Source organism: Ixodes scapularis, unplaced genomic scaffold (assembly GCF_016920785.2).
Source record: "Ixodes scapularis isolate PalLabHiFi unplaced genomic scaffold, ASM1692078v2 PGA_scaffold1__304_contigs__length_218370807, whole genome shotgun sequence".
Lineage (NCBI taxonomy): Eukaryota > Metazoa > Arthropoda > Arachnida > Ixodida > Ixodidae > Ixodes > Ixodes scapularis.
In genome coordinates this window covers 209,541,111-209,561,729 of record NW_024609846.1, presented here as the reverse complement: position 1 = coordinate 209,561,729, position 20,619 = coordinate 209,541,111, and the positions used below count along the sequence as shown (strand labels likewise).

Sequence of the window (20,619 nt, the reverse complement as noted above, 5' to 3'; positions counted from 1 at the left end):
CAACACTGCTGGAGGTGTAACCGTAAGACCAATTCAAGCAAGCACGCTTACGCTAAAATGGAATACGAGGGTCCTACTTCAAACGAATTAAGGTTGTGGGAAGCCGAGGAGGAAGATGGCGCGCGGGGGGCAGATGCTGTGGCTGGCAGACCGGCACTCAAGACGGATGCACGTTCAGTTCGAGACTAGGCGCGAGCGGGAACGGCCGGCGACGCAGCAACACCCATATGACTGGGCGATCCATGGGATCCCCGACCAGGAGATGGTCAAGAAGTGCAAGGAACAGTAAAACGTTTTCACACATCTCCTTGAACGTGTGACTTTTTGGGAGGGCGGACCAGGCAGGGACCGATTGGGCGGCAGTGTGAAAGAGCGACTCACACAACTGGCGCCCAACATGGGGCCCATTCGGTATGCCTCTGCTTCTGGTCGTCCCCAGGGAGTCCCACGGATTCGTTGAGTGGGTTGTTCACTAACGCTAACGATGCCTGTTGAGACAAAGTATGTTGGAATTTGGGAGACTTGTCTCACAGCAGAGCTCAGCAGGTGTCTCCTCGAATGGAGTACCTAAAGGGCTCGAAGGACGAGATTGCGGACACACTTTCTCGGGTACCCCAGAATAGTGGTTGGCAGGAGGTGATGCAACCGGGGTGAAGACGAGGGGCGCGGTTAAGATGTAAAAAAGTCGTCTTCGGAGGCAGAGGAAAGGCACGGCATATTCGCTGGAAGGCAGGATAACGACTGGCAGGAGGGGAAATAGCTAGGACTTATTGCAGATTTAGGATTTAGGCTTGGGGGGACGCGGTAGGCAAGTAGGCGCTTGTCAAGGCCCAGGGTACAGATGGGTTTTTGTCAGTCGGTGTCGGAAAGGTTGCGGAATAGCAGTTGACACCGGGAATACTGGCGGACGAGATTGTCAGCGGGTGTCGTTAAAATTGCGGGTATAGCAGTTGACACCGGGAAAGCTGGCAGGCGAGTTAATGAGCACTATGATTTGCAACTGCTGGGCCAAGATGGCTAGTTGCTTGGCGTCATTCCAACAATCGACGAAGGGCAGAGGAACGGCTCTCCCTTCAGGGGGTCGTCCCTATAGAAAACTACAGAGCCGACTTAAAGGATGCTTTTGCGACTTCACTCTGGCCGGTCGTGGCAGTGACAGCAAGACTTTTAATAAGCAGTGCCGCGCCGCAACGCAGCAACGCCGTAACGACTGGGCGACCCACGGGATCTACGGCCAGGACACGGTCAAGAAGCGCAAGGAGCAGTAAAACGTTTTCACACATCTCCTTGAACGCGTAACTTCTTGGGAGGGCGGACCAGGCAGGGACCGATTGGGCGGCAGTGTAAAAGAGCGACCCACAATGTTTATTTTACGGTTTTACTGCAGGGCACTTGATAGGAACTTCTCAATGAAGTTTCAAATACACACACCGGAAAGGGACGAGAACGGTTGGGAAGTCAAATTATTCAGGATACAGAGAACGTAACCATAGCCTGTTCCTTTGCATTCTGCACTTGAGCTTGGTCAGTCGACAGAAGCGCGAACCCGAGCAGTCAAACACACCGAAACAATTATTACCAATAAATTTATCGCTAAAAATAAAATTACGTTGAGAAGACCGTAGTAACATTCAATAAGTGATCACAATCGGAATAAAACAGGACGCACCTGGCAGTCATCGCGGTCGACTTTGGGCGAGTTTTTGATGTTGACAGCCAGCAGACGCTGTTCTTTTTGGCTCCACGCTACAAGGACGTCGTCGTAGACAGCAATTAGATTCCTCATATGAACGGAAGATTGGTATTTTTCGCCATTCGAAGCCAACTTGCTCAGAAACGAACTCCCCGCCTCGCACCACTTCCACATGGCGGCCATGTTGTAACGAAGGACGCCTAGCCTCAAACCCGAGCTCTTTTACAGATCTCGCAACGAACGCAGGCTTTTCTGCAAAGAAAGACTCGATTACACCCTATAAATTGCTCAGACTTCCATCAATAAGCAAATAATTGCGAAATATTTTATATTTTTGTTGATTAAAAAACCGCCAACATAACGAAAACAGCCGCTAGATCGGGAGAGGAGTAAAGAGGGCGAGCGTGGTCACGTGGCCAATTAGTTGTCATTCGTCTTGGGCCAAGATGGCTGCAGACGCTCGCTCTTTAGTCCAATGTTGGAGTGAATTTGATCTACCACGCTTACAGGTAAGACAATTTCCTTATCCGAAGCGGACGGGCTTTTCCGTTCGCCTCGATCCGAGTGTCGACGGACTGTCAGGCCCGGAGCAGACGTTTTTCTCTCGGCAGTCCGGGAGGAATCCTTTTTTTTCTTGGGTGCGCGAACGCGCATCTCCCTTCTCTATTGATAGGTTATCAACGGTGATCGATGCTGCGCTTGATTCGAGCCGCCCGCTTTGTTTCCCGGTGATTGTTTACCGGTTTCCACGTCATGTCGAACGTCCGGGCGGCTCTCCCGACCGACAGAAAAAACCCCGAGCGAGCCGCCGAGTACGTTGCGAGGCGGGCCCCGTGATGTTTGCCCGCAGCGCACGAGATGCGCGGGGATTTGAAAGTCCCACCTTGCGTCCGGGCCGGTGTGAGTCGCCGCCGTCGGCGTGGTGGTTGTTCTGGGCGCACGCCGCGGCATCGGCTCGATTCACGGGCAGCCGTTACGCTGTGCTCAAACGGAGAGGCCCCGCCGCCGGGGTTGGCACCGGTCGACGGGGTCGTCAACAATTTCCGGCGATGTCAAGCGCTGGCCACGACTCGGCGCGAGCGCGATGGGGCGTCGGGGAGTTGGTATAGGGCTAGCTTTTCTTACTACGAGCTTCGCGCTTTGACAACCACGCGATGTCGGCGCGGCTTTCTTCTAGAACTGGCGCTCCAATGTTTCAAATCCCACGGAAGAGTCGGGTGTCACATAGAACGTGTGACCGTAAACCCGAAATCTTTTTTTTTTTTTAGGGGGGCGGGGGGCGGGGTGTGCTTACAATGAGACTGGATGTGTGACTGGATCCGTAACGGGTATTCTCAAATGACGTGTGCTAGTCGAGATTGGATTTTTAATTATACCGTTCGATGGAGGTTGCGGGTGTATGTGGGTTGATAGGTTGTTGCTTGCTCGTTCGAAACTCCCAGGGGAGTTCCAACTGTGCACGTAGCTCTCCGCTGGAGGCGTCCTTTTCAGGCAACATACGGGGTGGAAGCGCCTGTAGTGGAATATTCAGCAGGCAGAGAAACAACGCGGGGTAAAGGTGGGAACGATATTGCGCTTCAATCGAAGCGTCTCGAAGTTGGATGCGGATGTTTGTCTCTGCTCGGAATGCATCGTACGGAGAGCGCGCTCCGCCAATTGGAAACGCATGCGAAGCAGAGAGAGAGAGAGTGGTAAGCGAAGCGCTTAGCCCTTTCGACAGGGAGGCATAACTATAAATCGCCGTAACGGTCTCGCGCGCCCCTGTAAAGAAAAACGGATCGAGCAGAGAACGAAAAATAGCAATAGGACGAAAAGACAATCGCCTCCATAATAAAAAAAAAAGAAGGAAAGGGAAGAAAGGCGGCCAATTTTCATTCCAGTGCACGTGCGACCCATGAATATCGCCGCCTTTTTTTTTTAATTTATTTTTGTTTCGTTCTCACCGCCCCTTGGCGTGCGCGGAGTTGGTTTGGCGCTTTTGTTTTCGCGCGGCACACTCGTCGTACGGTTATTGATATTATCTGGAGAGTAAGTGCGGCGCTTTATTCGCGCCTTTCATCGAAGCGTCGGCGGCAGATGAAACGGACGCCCGCTGTTGTCTCTACGGGAGATGCGCTGGCCGTGAGTTGCACGTGCTCGGGCATGCCTATGGGCCGCCCTGTTCCCTTCTCTCGCGAACGGCCGGCCAGTTCCACCTCGTTTCTTTGTTCCTTACGTCTGTTTTCGTGGCCGACGCTCTTCTGTTTTGCGGGTGGCACCGTGCTGATGCCGTACTTGCCCGGCACGACGGTGACAGCGCGACGGTTCTTTGTCATTTTCGGTCGTACGCAAAAAAAAGTGAACAAATGTCATCGTTATTTTTTATTTTATTTTGCTAGTAGCGTTACTTTAGATATGAGAGATCGCTCTATTGAACGTAGTCTCTTGGTAGCTGATTTTCCGACGTGGAGTGAAATGTTGCCGAAGACAACTGTGTCGAATATATTAAAGGGGCACGTGCTCGCTCGCAAAACCATCCGTGATATTTTTCTTATTTTTTTTTTTAACGTATTGCAGCGTTATGAAGTTTCGAGCGTTAATAAACTTCTGCGAATTACAAAGCGGCGAACAATACACTAGTCGGTTACTCTAGAAACTGACGATGTATCCTACGTCGAGCGTTTCGTGGCTAATACCAGATGAAACGGTACATTTATTTTTCCTCAATAAAATCTCGTTCTTGTTGAAACCATATCGCATTCTCGCTCCGCTCTTTCTGCTCTCCGAGGCCTCCATCGGGCCCTTAGTTCTCGTCGTAAACGTTTCGGGCTGTCCGGAAGAAAGCGTCGTGTTCGCGGCGGTGCGCTTCTCCTTGAGCAGCGGCAGCGTGCGGCGAAGCCGCCTTGCGGCGCCGCTCGTTGACGGAGAGCGCAGGCTGCAGCTGTCGAGTCGGGCAGCGCGAGAGCGGAGCTCGGGGAAGCGGCTACGTGTTGTGGGTCCGGACGTGCCGCGCATATCAAAAAGGAATCGATCGCGGGGCTCGGCGCGCTATTACTAATTTTTCGAGGCGGCATAGACATCCCGCCGCCGATCTGCATGCGCAACTCCATCGACTCCGAGCTGCCGCCGCATGCAGAGGCCGCGGAGGAACCGCCGCCGACCCGAGGATGGGAGATGCACTCGGATTACGGGGACGGCGGGCTCGCCCTTGTTCCGCTGGGAGCGGGACCAGGGCCGCTTCATTACGCTCCTGCGAGCCGCTTTCTCCTCCTCTCGCCTGCCTTTTTTCTTCTTCCCTCGGCCTTTTTTTTTTTTTTTTTTTTTTTAACTCCTCTCGTTTTGAAGAGTTTATTTATTTATGTATTTATTTATTTTTTATCCGTTTCATTCCCGAAAATCCGAGACTCGCGGCGCGTGTCTTGCGGTCGTGCGGGTCTGGGGTTGCCCGAGATGCGGGGATAATATTCGTACCTTCTCGGCGGCGGCGGGGTCTCGATGCTCTGATTGCGTTGCTTTTCAGAGTTGCTGCGGATTCGATATTCAGGGAGTGGAGTAGTTGGTTCTTTCGGGGTGGCGTGTTTCCGTGTACGGTCATCTGTTGCGCCAGTGCTGGGCGCTGGGTTGGTTGTTCGGAGAAGCACGGCGCGCGGAGGGGGTAGGAGGGATAAAATTTACGGCATTTATACGTTTCGGGGGATTGAATGCAACGTGTCCATGTTTTTGTTTTGTTTGTTTGTTGTTCATGTTGTTGTTATTGTTTATACGAGAAGCGGGTCGTGCTTCTCTCGGGTACATTGGAACCGATCTCTCCGGAATGAATTCTAAAGATGTTCAGAAATTATTTCGGTTTTATTTTGCAGACTCGTTTACTTATACACGAGAGGAAAAAAAAGAGACTAGTTTTACGATATAGAACATGGTGCATAGGAAGGTAAGTAAGACGAGGAGATTTGAATAAGTCGTTGCCGGATCGAGCCAGACTGGGTTGCGTGTTCGTTGCGCTTCACTTCTATGACGCACGTGTTCGCTTCCGATAGTTGCTACGAAACTGTGTCTCCAGGCTGGTTTAAAAGCGAGGGGTGTTTGCGTTTTGATATCTTATTCCTCTGGTATCTCCATGAAATTTTCATCTATCGTCTACGTACAGCAATTTGTTTTCCTCTCGTGGTATTTAGTTTTTGTATGTGTGAGTCATGTTTGCTTGTTTTAACTCGGATAGCCGCACGTTTACTTGAGTACAAACTTGCCTCGGGATAATTATTTACTGACGCGCTTACGCTGTTGACACTGTCCGCACCCACACGCCCTTTACCCTTCCCTCCGGGTTTGATGATATTACGGAGTTTTAGTATATCGTTCCGATACTCCCGATAACGTTACCCGATAACGATACAATGCATGCGCAAAGGCGGCGGTGGAGTATTCGGTATGTTTATCGGAGTCATCGGAACGATCTACTAAAACTCGATATTGTTTAATTCGTTGTAGTTTTTGTTTTTGCGAGTTGACACCAATACAGAACTCCGAGATGCCCTACAGTAAAGTTCGATTCACGAGAAAGGGGCCCTTACTTGAAATTGAAACCACCCGTTGGCAGTCTCCCGCTCCCACAGCGCACCTGCACCGCTAGGGGCGCTGTTATTTGGCAAATCGTTCGGCAATCGGCAAAGAGGAAAACAGAAAAATGATTGATTGCATATCAAGAGACATTAGTGAACTAGGGGAAGGCTCCGAAATAATTATTATGGGAGACATGAATGCCCATATTGAGGGTCTGGATGGGTATACGGACTCAACTGGAAGCATATTACTAGAACTGGTGGAAAAACATGACTTAGTTTTATGTAATACCAGTCAGAAGTGTGACGGGCACATAACTTGGGAAACTGGCAATCTGCATTCAACTATAGATTACGTACTCATGTCACACAAAATATATGGTAAGTTACAAGTAATGAAAATAGATGAAGAAGGTTCCAAAAGTCTTGGTAGTGATCACAAACGTATTAAGCTGAATTTTGCCAGAGAAGTAAATGCTGAAACTAGACAACATAATTCAAAGCAAACTTTCTGCAGCGACAAAGAGTTGGAAATAGTTGTTGAAAGAATACAGGCAGCAGTTTCAGGGCAACGGCATACAGATTGGACCTATGAGAGCCTAACTAGGCTTTTTGCTCTAGAACTAGACAAAGTTAAGAGTAAACGAAAGGGGAAGCAAGGACATAGACCAAAAAGCTGGTGGGACAAAGAAGTGAAGCAAGCGATACAAAAACGTCAGGAAGCCTCTAGAGAACACAGGTATTCCAAGCGTAGTGGGGAGTCCGAAACGGAAGTAAAAAGAAAATGGGACAATTTTATAACATGTCGCCGAGAGGCATCCAGTTTGATCAATGCGAAAATTCAGAGAAAGGGTGAGGAATGGATGAGTAATGTGAGTAAGAAAGATAGAAACGCTGCCAAGAAGTTTTGGGAGCACTTGAACTCACTCGGTGAAACAATGCAAGCTAGACAGAGGTTCATACTCTCGCATCAGGGAGATCAATTAGAGGGAGATGATGCGATACAATATATAGGAGCAGTGATGGAGGAGAAATTTCGGGAACGGTTACATGTGGAAGATAGGAGAACCGAAGGAAGTAGCAGTCCAGTTTGTGACATCGCGGATTTTGGACAAAGAGAATGGGAAAAGGCGGAACGAAGAGTCCCTAGTGGCACGTCGACAGGCACAGACGGTATCCCTATCAAGCTGGTGAAGAATTTGGGTCCTAAATCTAAGGCAAAACTAAGGGAGGTAGTGAGTACCATGATAACAAAAGGAAATATTCCAGATGAATGGAGGCTTAGTAGGATGAGTATGATATATAAGGGAAAGGGAGATAAGTCTGATATTAGGAATTATCGTCCTATAACCGTGACACCGGTTATTTACAGGTTGGTAATGCAGATTATAAAGAACAGACTGGAGGAATGGGTAGATTGCGAGGGCATACTGGGCGAATTACAGAACGGGTTTCGAAAACAAAGAAGGTTGGAGGACAATTTATTTTCTCTAACACAGTGTATAGAAATAGCGCAAAAAGAAAACAGACAGCTCTGGCTGGCATTTCTGGATATCAAGGGTGCCTATGACAATGTGAACCAAAGAAACCTGTGGGACATAATGGAGAACTTAAACCTAGATGAAGGACTAACAGCACTATTAAGGAACATTTACAAAGATAACAAGGTGATTATAACATGGGAAGGAAAGGCGACAGGGAAAATAGAGATAAGACGAGGCCTTAGGCAGGGGTGCCCGTTATCGCCTTTGCTGTTTATGTTGTATCTGAGAGGATTGGAGGATAGACTAGAGAAGAGTGAGCTTGGGTTCAACCTTTCTTACAGTAAGCTAGGCCAAAAAATTCAGCAATCCTTACCGGGATTGATGTATGCGGATGATATTGTACTAATGGCTAACAACAGGACAGAGTTGCAGGAATTAATGAGCATCTGTGGTAGGGAAGGAGAGGAATTAGGTTTAGAATTCAGTAGCGAAAAATCGGCAGTCATGATTTTTAACGAGGATGAAGTTGAGAGGTTGAAGATACAGAATATTACAGTTGAGAGAGCTAGTAAATACAAGTATCTAGGAGTATGGATATGTGATGGTGCAGAATATCTCAGAGACCATGAAAAGTATATAATAGGTAAGGGCAACAGAAATGCAGCTGTAATGAAAAATAGAGCACTTTGGAATTACAACAGGTATGAGGTGGTGAGAGAGATTTGGAAAGGGTTCATGGTGCCTGGCTTGACTTTTGGAAACGCAGTGCTATGCATGAAATCCGAAGTGCATGCGAGACTAGAAATAAAACAGCGCGGAGTAGGTAGACTGGCTTTGGGGGCACATTGCAAAACGCCAAACCAGGGAGTACAAGGAGACATGGGATGGGCATCATTTGAGAGCAGGGAAGCGGTGAGCAAGGTAGAATTTGAGGATAGGTTGAGGCAAATGGACGGGGAGCAATGGGCACGAAAGGTTTTCAGCTATTTATACATGAGGAGTGTAGACACAAAGTGGAGACAGCGCACTAGGAAATTAAGAGGAAAGTTTTTGGGCTATAGCGAAGATACGGAAGAGCAAGTCTCAGTTAAGAAGAAAGTTAAGGCCACTGAAAGAGATTGGTGGCTAGAGGGAATGCAGACAAAGACGGCTCTGGAAAGCTATAGATTAAACAAAAGAGTTATTGCCAAAGAAAGCATTTATGACAATTCTAGGGGAAGCTCATTGCTGTTTGAGGCAAGAACGGGTGTTCTGCGAACCAGAACATACAGAGTGAAGTACCAGGAAATTGATACAGTGTGCACTGCTTGTGGAGAGGAGGACGAGACGGCTGAGCACTTGATACTCTACTGTAAAGGGCTTCACCCTATGCCTACCGAAGACAACATAGATTTAATAAAGTCATTGGGTTTTAGAGACAGCGAAGGGAGAGTGGATTTCAAGACTGTAGAGATTACCAAGCAAAGATTAAGTGAATGGTGGCAGAAATCGAGAGAAAACTAGGTATTTTCTTATCCACTGATGGCAAGGGGGTTTCATAGCCTCACTTTCTTTGCACTGCGGAGTGAATATAGATTTCACATTTAAATATTCTAAGCTTAAATGGTAAAACAAAATGGCTAGGTGGCGTAAGCTACCGCCCGATCCAAAGGGCTCAGCCGTATTCATCCATCCATCCATCCATCGTCCATTCTCCAGGTCAACGTCAAAAGAAGAATGAAGCGCGAGATCCGTTCAACTTTTTTTTTTATTATATTCTTGTAAACCAACTTGTCTCCTCCAAGACGTTAAGTCGTACAGCCAAGGCCCTTGCTATATCTCTGGCTTTGTTGTCCGTCTAGCAAATATGCTTTCTAGCACTGGTGACGTATGTAAACTCGACGCACTTCCATACACTCCCGCACAGTTTCAGAAGTGTGCTGAGCGTATGGACGAGAAGTTGAGGACAGTTCGCCGGGACGCAGGAGAGGAAAAAATTGAGAAGGAAAAAGAGAAACGCTAAATACTGGCGAATGAGGAAGAAAATGCACCTTTTGAGTGATCTTTGAGTGACTTCGAGGTGGACAATACAGCAAAAGCGTTCAGAGTTTGCGAGGAGGGTGGACTGCCTTCGCCTGCTTGGCCAAGGGGCTCTCCGGGTCCGTCAGCACTATCCCGGACCGGAGAAAGGTCAATATATTTATCTTTTCACCCGCAAAGTGAGAGCCGCAAAATGTCACGTTCACGTGACCGTTGCCGTCACTTCTCTCCCCGCGGATTTCTCAGGGACCCGTTTTCTCCTGCTTTGCGGGTGGGTTTGGGCCGCGCTTTCTTCTGAGCTCGTTTTACGGACATTTCCGTCTCTGCATTTGACGGGTCTATCGACCCGGGTTTGACACCCATTCTTGGGAAAATACGTTCATTTTCAAGTTGAAGATCTATTTGAAAGCCTCCTGTCGGCTGATTGATCTACGCCAACCCAAGGCTAGGATGGGCGTACGGTGTCTCGTCCTGTTTCATCTGCTGGAATAGGAAGTAATTTAAGGTATTAATCATCGCCACCGACCGCCGTGTTGTGACTTATCATGCGTTGAGAGGTACAAATATGGTGGTGCGACACGAAAAAAAAAAGTGTTCTAGGGCTTGCTCCGTTATTACGAGCTCCCATGCAGTTTTGAAACCATTGGTATATTTGCGGGCAATGAGCACGCTTATTAAACTAACACTGTAGAAGCTGACAGTCTGACACTACTTTTATTGCCGTCGCATTAGCGGTCAGGCCACCGTTTTATGCGCCTCGAGCGTTCGGTTCGCCGTGTTAGTTTAACACCGCAGAAGTTCTAGTTCGAAGAAACTAGTAACTAGAAATAACCGTCAGTACCCAGCAATGGCGACGCTTGCAATCTATGTATAAGGCAACGTTACTATAATTATTCAGTTGGGAAACTGCCACAGAGCCTGCTCTGAAAAAGTGGCGCCGATCCTTATCCCAGTACCGAGCTAGTGGCGACCGCAACGCTGCCATTTCTCCCGCAGCGGCCACTGCGTGAGCTGCACGGCTGCACTTACTGGTTCTATCGAGTCACGGAAGGGCCGGTGGCGCCATCTCGCAGGGCTACAGTAGCCATATAAAGCAACTTTCATGTTTCAACTCGTCGCTAAGGGGTGGCGCTGTTATCGCACTTAGCTCGGTCTCGGTGGACGCCAGCCTGAGGACCGTACGTTATACTTCCACGTCATGAAGGTATAAGCGAGCACCTTTATTTTGAAGCCGATCGTACAGGAGCTAGGGAGAGCGAATTTCCGGCGCGGTTTCCTCCGCTGTGGTCGGCTTTTCACGATTGGAAAAACTCTCACTACAACGTGTTCCGTTGTCGCATCGAGAAAAAAAAAACACCTTTTGCGCATTATTCATGCGCTTCGCGAAGCGGTTCTTACGAGATTTTGTTGTCGAGGGAAGAAACGATGCTTTTCGCGTCTTTCAACGACTGCCCGCCATTGCTTGCTCACATACTCTGAGCATGTATTGAACACGAGGGTGACGTCAGCGTTCGGCGTCAACTCTGCTCAACTCGTGTTGATAACGAGCGCTGACGTCACCGTTCGGCGAGGACTCGGAGCCATGTCACGCGCTTCTTGAGCAAGCAATGGTGACCAAGCAATGTTGCTCGATGGACTTTTGAAAAGGGTCTACTCATCAGATGAAGGGGGAAATGAGTAACGTTCCGCGAGGTCTTTACTAAAAAAGTAGCGCCAAGCTCCCCGTATGGTCGCCATCTAGGCTCATGAAATGAGAGATTTCTCTTTGACCTCTCTATTCTTGGTGAGCCGATCTAAATTCGTTGGTGACGGGTAGAGACATGTTTCTCGTATACCGATATTTCGCTAACCACACACCGGCGAAACAAGCGTACATTTTCGTACCACCCCCGCTTGAGGTGTCAGTGCTTGAATGCATTGAAAAATAATTTTACTGTGTTGAATACAGTATTGAAATACGCAAGAAGAACAATAGAATTGTAAGAGATCGTGGATATGGGCACGATTGACAACTTGTTTGCATATACAGTTCTAAAGACTCTTATATTGGCAAGGAACACATTCAGTTCGATGATGCTCCATAGTGATGTTGATGCGACTGGATTAGAACGACCCTCTTGAAGCTTCGAAGATTTGAATGTACCGCAATGGCGATTGCCATGGCAACGGAGACCGATTAGCCAATCACATTTAACTGTTTCTTCTGTATGTTAGTATCTGTCTGTGTTCGGCTAGCAGGCAGGGAAGGCAATGGCGCTCCTTTCCCAGGATCCAGTGACTTTAGTCTTCACTACAGTTCTCGAGGTGAAGGCGAGTATTCGCGGTGAGAAGCTCGCGAGGGGCGCTTCTGTTTTCCTCACTATAGCGGGTTTCACATGCAGCGATTTTGGCCCTAGAGTGGCGCGATTTCTGCCGTCGCGGCGCTCGTGCCGCTTAACCGCTGGTGCTGGCCAGAGCGCCGCGACGGCAGAAATCGCGCCGCTCTAGGGCGAAAACCGCTGCATGTGAACTAGGCTTATGAGTAGTGCACGTGCTACCCACGCGGTTACGTTTTAATTTTCAGAGTGCATAGAAGCTTGGCATTGCACGCACTTGCACCTGCAGAGAAAGTATCCTTACTCTGGGTTGTGAAAAAGTTCTACCAGGCGGTGACTCCCAAACATCATGCCGCGAAATAGGGTGTATTCCCTGGCGGCCATAGCTGAGTGCTTGCGTGTGCAGCGCGTGCTGACGTCGAGCTTCCACAGTGCTTTTTCAACGTGCATTCCACACCATCAAGATTGCCGGTCTTGGGAACCTATAAGTGCGAGCTCTTTGTGAGTATTCCCAGTGAGCAGTGAACTGAAATGTGACATCCAGTAAATACCCCTTATACTAACGTTACTAAAACAATCAATAGACCAATCTCACCAAGCGTTCGACGCATGCGTGACGCCGCCATAACTTTAGTTCACAGGAGGCAAACGGCAGTGCTCGTGCTGTCTCGTGCTCCACACGCGCAGAGCTCCAGCGAGGTTGTCGCACGTGCAAAAAGACTAAAGTTCCCTCGATGCATTGCGGCAGCGGTGGCGTAGACAAACTGACTGGTGAGATCGGTCTATTGGGAAACTCGCCCTTGAAACCTGGGCCGCTGGCGTCCACCGAGACCGAGCTAAATACGGTAACAGCGCCACCCTTTAGCGACCAGTTGAAACATGAAAGTTGCTTTATATGGCTTTTGTCTGATATCCTTTTGTTATTTGTACTACGTTCTACAAAGCGCGCAGGTTCTTACAAACGTATTACAGGTACTTCTCTGAAGGAAAAGTGTCTTACCCGATCGCTGTGTGTTGCTGAAGAAGTAAATACACTACCGGAAGTCTACTGGGGCACCAACTACTGTGGCGCCGTCGTGATAGCAACCCCCACCGAATGCGGCAAAAAAAAATAAAAAAAGAAGGAAAGACGTATACAAGTCTCTGTAATGCGAAATTCGAGCGCAGCTCTTGAGGTATTTTGATTTTGCGACGTACCGTGCTAAACAATTTGAGAAAGAAATATAAACATTTAAAATACAGATCACTCTCCTCACATACTGGTTCTGCACACTCCTCCTCTCCTATGTCCTCTTCCTCCTTCGTACCCTCCTCCTCCGTATCCTCCCCTCAGCTTCTTCCGTACCCTCCCCTCCTCCTCCGTACCCTTTCCTCCTCCTCCTGCGTACCCCCCCTCCTCCCCCTCCTCCATATTCTTCCCTCCTCCTACAGTTCCCCCGCTAAATTTAGCTGAAAAATTAACGCCACGTAGCCTCAACACCAATTCAGTTTGCCTGCTAAATTTAGCGGGGAAAATGACGTCACATGACGTCTTCTCACGTTACCTACGAACGGATTCAGTTTCCCCCCTAAGTTTAGCTGTAAAACTGACGTCACATGACCTCAACACCAATTCAGTTTCCCAGCTAAATTTGGCGAGGAAACTGTGCCAGTCATATAAGATGTTACAGTCTTATAAGATAAAACTTTGTTGTGCTCTTAACATAAAGTATTTACTAGGGGACATAAAATCATGTAATGCGCACCTCATCGGCATATGAAGTACATTTGGGTGGCACGCAGTTGGTCGAACGACGTTTTAGCGAACAAAGTCCCTTCCCCGACTTTTCATCGAAAGACACTTTAGCGAATGGTCGGCCACCGCCACGTGGCGTGTACGGGTGAGCAAGGTGGGTTAACGTTTTTGTAATGAGCCGCCGCAGACTGTCGCCGGCGAAGCGGCGTGAACGAAGGGGTTGGGTGGGTTAACACGCTCCCCGGTGATACGTCATTCACTAAAACGTCGATTCGCTCAAATGGGCGCTGTTCGCTAAAACATCATTTGCTAAAACGTCGATTCGCTCAAATGGGCGCTGTTCGCTAAAACGTCATTTGCTAAAACGTCATTCGCTAAAACGTCATTCACTCATCTGATGTGAACCCGCTTTCAGTGCCGTAATCAGGCTAACATGAGGGATCAAAATTGTTCACTCTAGTACGCACGTACCTTCGTACTCATAGCGAAGCTGTCCAGATCGCGTCACCAAGTTAATGCTTTCTCCTACACGGCTAAGTTCGCTCTCCTTGACAGGATACCGGTCAATTCACTTTGAAAATAGACAGCGCTAATAAATGTTTCTTTTTAATAGAACAAAGTTGTATTCGAAACTCTACCCGACGCAACACCTGCTTAGTGGCTTTCTGTCAGTCTGAGTGTCTGACAAACTGTACGCACCTTTGTATTTTATTTTCCTCCTGCTCAAGGACACGTAAGATTGCTGTTTATCTCACAAAATAAGCATTAACTGGTCTCTATATATGAAAAAAGTTCTTAGTGTGTAAGCAGACACATTTATTTGAATTAGCTTCTAAATCAGAAATGTACTTAAGACTTTGCAAATCACATAGTACGCATTCCTATCCAGAATAAAACGACAGAGATTTGCAAATAATCTTTCAGTAGTGTGGGAGTGCATTCACTTACGGTGCATATCTTGAATGAAGGGATCGCTCTTTTTGGGAGTTGTCAAATCTTCGATCTGTAATGCAATAAAATTCTATCGTAATAAAACCTTGCTTGTACAAAGTTCACATCACCGCTTGATACCGGCATGGGAGGGCTATGATTATAATGCAATTAAATGCAAAGTTGCAAGCGAGCTGGACAAGAATGACGAGAATCATTGCTCCTCTAGAAGGGGAGCAAGAGGGACGAAGGACGAATTTAAATCTCCAAACACAGCTAGGCGACTGGTGCGCGACTTGAAAATATGCCAGCAAATAAACAGGCATAAAGGTAACGTTCTTTGTCTTGTTTTGTTCACTGTTTGCATTTAAATATTGGGTAACGGGGTACGTAAAACAGATCATGTGATCACATGATAGGTCTGAAGGCAAACATACTAAATCTGTAATTCCGAAAGAATCCAATACACGATGCCTTACTGCAAGAAGGACAGGGAAATGCAATGATATACCTAATATAGATCGCACATGGGTATCAGCATGAGTTAGAAACCTCGCGCACTGCCTGGGAATGCTAATGTTATATTCAGTCTTCTTGGCCCTCCCTTTACAACTCTGTGCTTCATCAGTCATGCCCTATAACATTTTATTAGTCTATATATACTGTAAAACTTCACAATATGGACGGTTAATACCGTCCCAATGGTGACAACAACAACACTAGCCAACCGTCGGCTAGTGTTGTGAATTCTGAATTTCAGCGGGAACTGTTTCTATAAATGGCTTGCACGTTACGTCACTGCATTATGCTCGCGGCCACTGCCGCTTTTCCTTGCCGAGAAAAAACAAATTTGGTGGTGGGAAATGCATGCTGCAGAAGGTACGAGCTGAGCAGTAAGGCCACCATCATGGCAGCTGATATGACGTCAGTGAAAGCCATGTATCTGACAGAAACAAGTTACTCTTGCTTGGTGCGTCATCGTGAGGAATGGCGCGAGCGTGTGGCATCGCGAAAACGCGTTGTCGCACGAATTTTTGAAAATAAAGTGTGTTCCGTGTCCACGCTTTCTGGTCTGTGTTGTAAATACGGTGCCCGAGAAGCTTTACAACTATGTATGTGTATGTTTTTAAAACTACAGTTCCCCCTTTTTCTCTGAACCTCCTTTGTTTGTTGGACAATCATTTTTTACTCTCATTTTGCTCAAAACATGTAGATAGTCGAAGCTGGTAGGAAGAACTTGAGAACGAACCTCCTGTGAGACTCAGAGCGGCTGCCAACGTCTCGCTAACCGGCTTAGCTTCTCAGACTCTGAAGAGACTCTCAGCGAAACATCGTACACTCTCTGAGGCTACCATATTTCTTCTTCTCGTCATGAAGCAGTTCTTTGGCTGCCGCCAGGATGGCGCTACCATGAGATGAGACGCGGTTTGCGTGTTCCGGATAAGTTTAATGAGCACTGCGTTAAATGGGACATGCGATGGTTTTTGTACTTTCAGTAAATATTCTGCTTAGAAGTAATCGTTGACGTTGATAACCGGCAAAATACGCATTAGCTTTTCTCTCCACGCAATGGCAGTCGGAGAAACATAACAAAGAACAATAAGCAATGTTCACCCACTCGACTCGCAGTTAGAACAAGCAGCCACGTGATCTGGTGCCGATCATATGCCACCAACGCCCACCAAAGCCACGGGCAATGGCAAATCACAAGGCATCTGCTGAACCTCCCGACATTGCTAGAGTTGGGCTCTTCTCGTCTCGACCCACTACTCGAATATTGGCCGAAGTTTTGATTGTCCTGAGCTCATGTTGAGTGCTCAGCTGTATGACAATGAAGAACATGATTGTTGTCTCTCGGTTTACGGTGCGAAATTATGATGTCACGTGACAACATGGTGTCAACGATTCTATTGGATTTAGAAAGGCTGAGTGTAAAGTAGTGGTGCAAAATGTTGGCATGCCATCACGCGAAACGACGTCGTGATGTCACATGACCACGTCGCGTAACGTCAGGTTGGGTAGCGCTATCGTATCATATGACACTATGACACGTGACGTCATGTAACATACAGAAACACGCCATAAATTACCACCATTTCTCATCCATTCCAATTCTCTTTATGACGATTTCGCCGATAAATAAAAATACTGCTTTTTTTTTTTTGTATTCTCAAGTATTCACCTTAAAATATTAGCGAAAAAAAAAAAAAAAAAAACCTTGGCTGAACCGTTTTGATCCTGTTACCGTTAATTTAGTTTTCGGTTCAGTTCTCGTTCCGTTTTAAGACGGCGGTAACGATTTCGGTTCGGTTCGGTCACGGTTCGGCTAGAAATAACGGTTCGGTTCCGGTTCGACACTGATTTGGATACAATGTGCTATTCCAGTGTTTTCTTGCAAAGTAAGCTAGACAAGAACTAGATGCAGACTTTAGAGGCAATGTTTTACGGCTTGTTTCTACATATTAAGGTGTTGCCAGCGACCCATCGGTACCATGGGACCACCGTTGTCCGCGTCATTCCGAAGCGGCCCGAATGCATGGGAACTTTCCCTCTAGATTATTCTATATTCTACGGTCGGCACTGAAGAAGGCGGTCTTCGTCTTCGGCCGCACATTGTTTGTTGTTCGTTTATTTTCGGGTGAAGAGAAAGGGGGGAGCCAGGAGAGGTGTGGGCCTCCAGTCAGGGGCAAGTCGCTACCTAGAATCTTGGTAGAGGAATACAGAAAGGAAAGAGAGAGAAATAGTTATATGCAAGTTTGAACATCCGAAGCGCTGTGGTAAAAGAGCCAACAGGTATGTTTAGAATGAAATGAATCCTTTCGAGGGGCATTTGCTTTGGGCATTGCGGTTCGGCAAGAATTGACGCGTTTTGCGACACAAAGTACGGTGTGATCGACTTCATATTTTTTATCACCCTATTTTTGAGTCCACGGGCAGCCAGTCGGACTTCTGAAAACGCCAACTGGCTAACAGCTCGCGCAGCGTAATAATAATAATAATCAATCAATCAATCAATCAATCAATGTTTTTATTGAAGTGCCCAGGAACAACCTTGCGGTCTTAGTACAGGTGCACTCAGGAAACATGGAAATCAACACTACACACAACAAAGAAACAGTAAACAATAAAACACTTAAAAAAGATCACATATGTCACATAAACTCGCTAGGCTATACCACCATGATAGCGAAAGGAAAGGAAAGCGAGAGTATAAAAATTGGTTCTGAGGAACTTAATCAGGTGCAAAAAAAAAAAAAAAAAAATGGGAAGTCAAATTTAGGTGAGGAACTTCAGCGCTCTGATGAACTCCGGTGTGTTATTGTTAAATATATCAATAGAGTCTGTAAAAGAGGAATTGTAGGTGTGCCCAATTCTCGACACGGGGTCGTGAAGATTTGTTACGGGAGCATTGTAGAAGGATGCATTTTGCCTTGTAGTTTTTACGGGAATTTTCAAACGCACATTTGATATCAATGATGTGCAGTCAGTGATGCCATGAATAAGTTTGTACAGAAATAGGATGTCGGCATGTTCTCTCCTACGCCGCAGGGTGGGCAATGCCAAGCTATGTTGGACTGGGACTGCTGGATCATCGTTTGAGGTGGACGCATTGCGCGACGGGAAACGATGTCTGTAGATACATAAGAACTTATTCTGAACACGTTCGATTCTAGCCGAGGTTGTCGCGCAGATTCCATTCCATACAACAGAGGCATACTCGACGTGTGGTCGACATAAAGCACTGTACAGTGTGACAAAAGTACTAGGGTTATTAAACTCTTTAGTAATGCGGCACGTGATACCAAGCGTACGTAAAGCTGAGCTCACAATATGGTCAACATGACTCGAAAAGCGTAATGTACTATCAAATACAACTCCAAGGTCTTTGATTTCATTCACACGTGTCAAAAGAACTGACTGAATGTCATAAGAGAATATAATATTATGTGTCTTTCGAGTGTAGGACATGACTTTAGTTTTCGAACTATTTAGTTTTAGGGCATTCTGATTGCACCAGTTTTCGAATGCATATACATCATTTTGTGGCAGAACACAGTCGCGTTCGTCTCGTACCTCTATAAACATCTTAATGTCATCTGCATATTGTAGAAAGGAAGAGTGACGGATCACAGCCGAAACATCATTCACAAAAACTGAAAACAGAAGGGGGCCAAGAACGGAACCTTGAGGTACACCCGTCGTAGCCTGATAAGCAGCAGACGAATTACCATTCGAGCTGACAAAACACAGTCTATCACGCAAGTAACTTTTGAGCAATAAAAGTAACGACCTGTGGACATCAAGCCTTGACAGCTTTGCCAGCAACATGTCGTGATTTACAAGATCAAACGCTTTGCTTAGATCAAAGTAGATTACATCAAGTTGGCCTCTATTAGAGACGACCTGAGCAGCAGTTGACATGAAACAAGTGAGGTTAGTCGTGGTTGAGCGACCCGCCATAAAACCATGTTGGCTAGGGATGAGAGAATGTTTGAGCTTAAACGACAATATTTTGTGTAGAGCTGTTTCGAACAGTTTTGAAAATGTACAAAGAAGAGATATAGGCCTGTAGTTTGAGACGCTTGTTCTTGAACCGGACTTATGTACGGGTACAACAAGTGCTGTTTTCCACAAGACGGGAAACACTTCGGTTTTTACGCAGTTGTTAAATATATGTACCAAAATAGGGATAAATATTGCACTATAGGCCTTCAATAGGACAGACGGAATGCCGTCATGGCCAGAAGACAAAGACGGCTTCATCTTCTTTACACACTCGTATAATAGCTCCTCATCAAAAAACGCAATACAGGTTGAATTACTAGAGGCAGCTGGCGCGGCGGTAATGGGAGAGTTCGGTTGATGACTAAATACGGACTGGAAATGGTGGGCAAAAATTTCGCAAACATCTGTGGTCGAGTTTCCCTGTGAGTTCAGCAATGTGATCTCCCTCACACATTTTGTCTTTGATCGAGACCGAACGTATTTCCAAAATTCCATGGGATTCTGAGTTAAATGCAGCTCAACAGAATAATAATAATAATAATAATAATAATAATAATAATAATAATAATAATAATAATAATAATAATAATAATAATAATAATAATAATAATAATAATAATAATAATAATAATAATAATAATAATAATAATAATAATAATAATAATAATAATAATAATAATAATCAATCAATGTTTTTATTGAAGTGCCCAGGAACAACCTTGCGGTCTTAGTACAGGTGCACTCAGGAAAAATGAAAAACAACACTACACACAACAAACAAACAGTAAGCAATAAAACACTTTAAAAAAATCACATATGTCACATAAATAATAATAATAATAATAATAATAATAATAATAATAATAATAATAACAACAACAAAAACAGCACCGATGCGGTTAAAAAGATGATCGTTTTGCCATTGCGTTTATTCTCCGTGCTGGGTCCGTCCGTAAACGCGATCTAGTTTATTAACCTTGTTTTATTGATATGCATATTGTAAATAAATATGTATACGGCCAAACTTTGGTCACTACGATGTCATTATCTAAAGTACGAACAGAACGTATACCGAATTATCCTCATAAATATAGGTATCGTGCGGTGCCGCTATCATTCTTTGGGAAGTATGAGCACGCATTGCTTTCATATCAGTAGGACTACACTGATCCATGAATATAAGATACAATTTATGAACGCATAGTGCTTTTTTTGACGTCAAGCGGTATAATTTCAAGTCGCTAGGAAGTTCAGCGATCGGATCCGAGTGGAATGAAGACATATCTGTATGCAGCGGCGACCGTTCAGTGACCACTTCAATTAAAATACGTTCTAGCACTCGTCGTACACAATAAACAACTCAGACCACTGGTTTCCTGTCGAATTTCAAATTTTAACC

At 46.2% G+C, this 20,619-nt stretch overlaps 2 protein-coding genes across 2 annotated transcripts in view; one reads left to right on the top strand and one right to left on the bottom strand.

Annotated features, from left to right (window-relative positions):
- LOC8039473 (nuclear pore complex protein Nup88) overlaps positions 1 to 1,901 on the bottom strand; it is a 49,373-nt gene extending 47,472 nt beyond the window's left edge. The window contains exon 1 of the mRNA XM_042291059.1: positions 1,670 to 1,901. Coding sequence (XP_042146993.1) covers positions 1,670 to 1,876 — 207 coding nt within the window. The 5' untranslated portion in view covers positions 1,877 to 1,901. The remainder of the gene's footprint in view (positions 1 to 1,669) is intronic.
- Positions 1,902 to 2,138: 237 nt separating this feature from the next.
- LOC121835916 (protein CASP-like) overlaps positions 2,139 to 20,619 on the top strand; it is a 364,265-nt gene continuing 345,784 nt past the window's right edge. The window contains exon 1 of the mRNA XM_042290461.1: positions 2,139 to 2,202. Coding sequence (XP_042146395.1) covers positions 2,140 to 2,202 — 63 coding nt within the window. The 5' untranslated portion in view covers position 2,139. The remainder of the gene's footprint in view (positions 2,203 to 20,619) is intronic.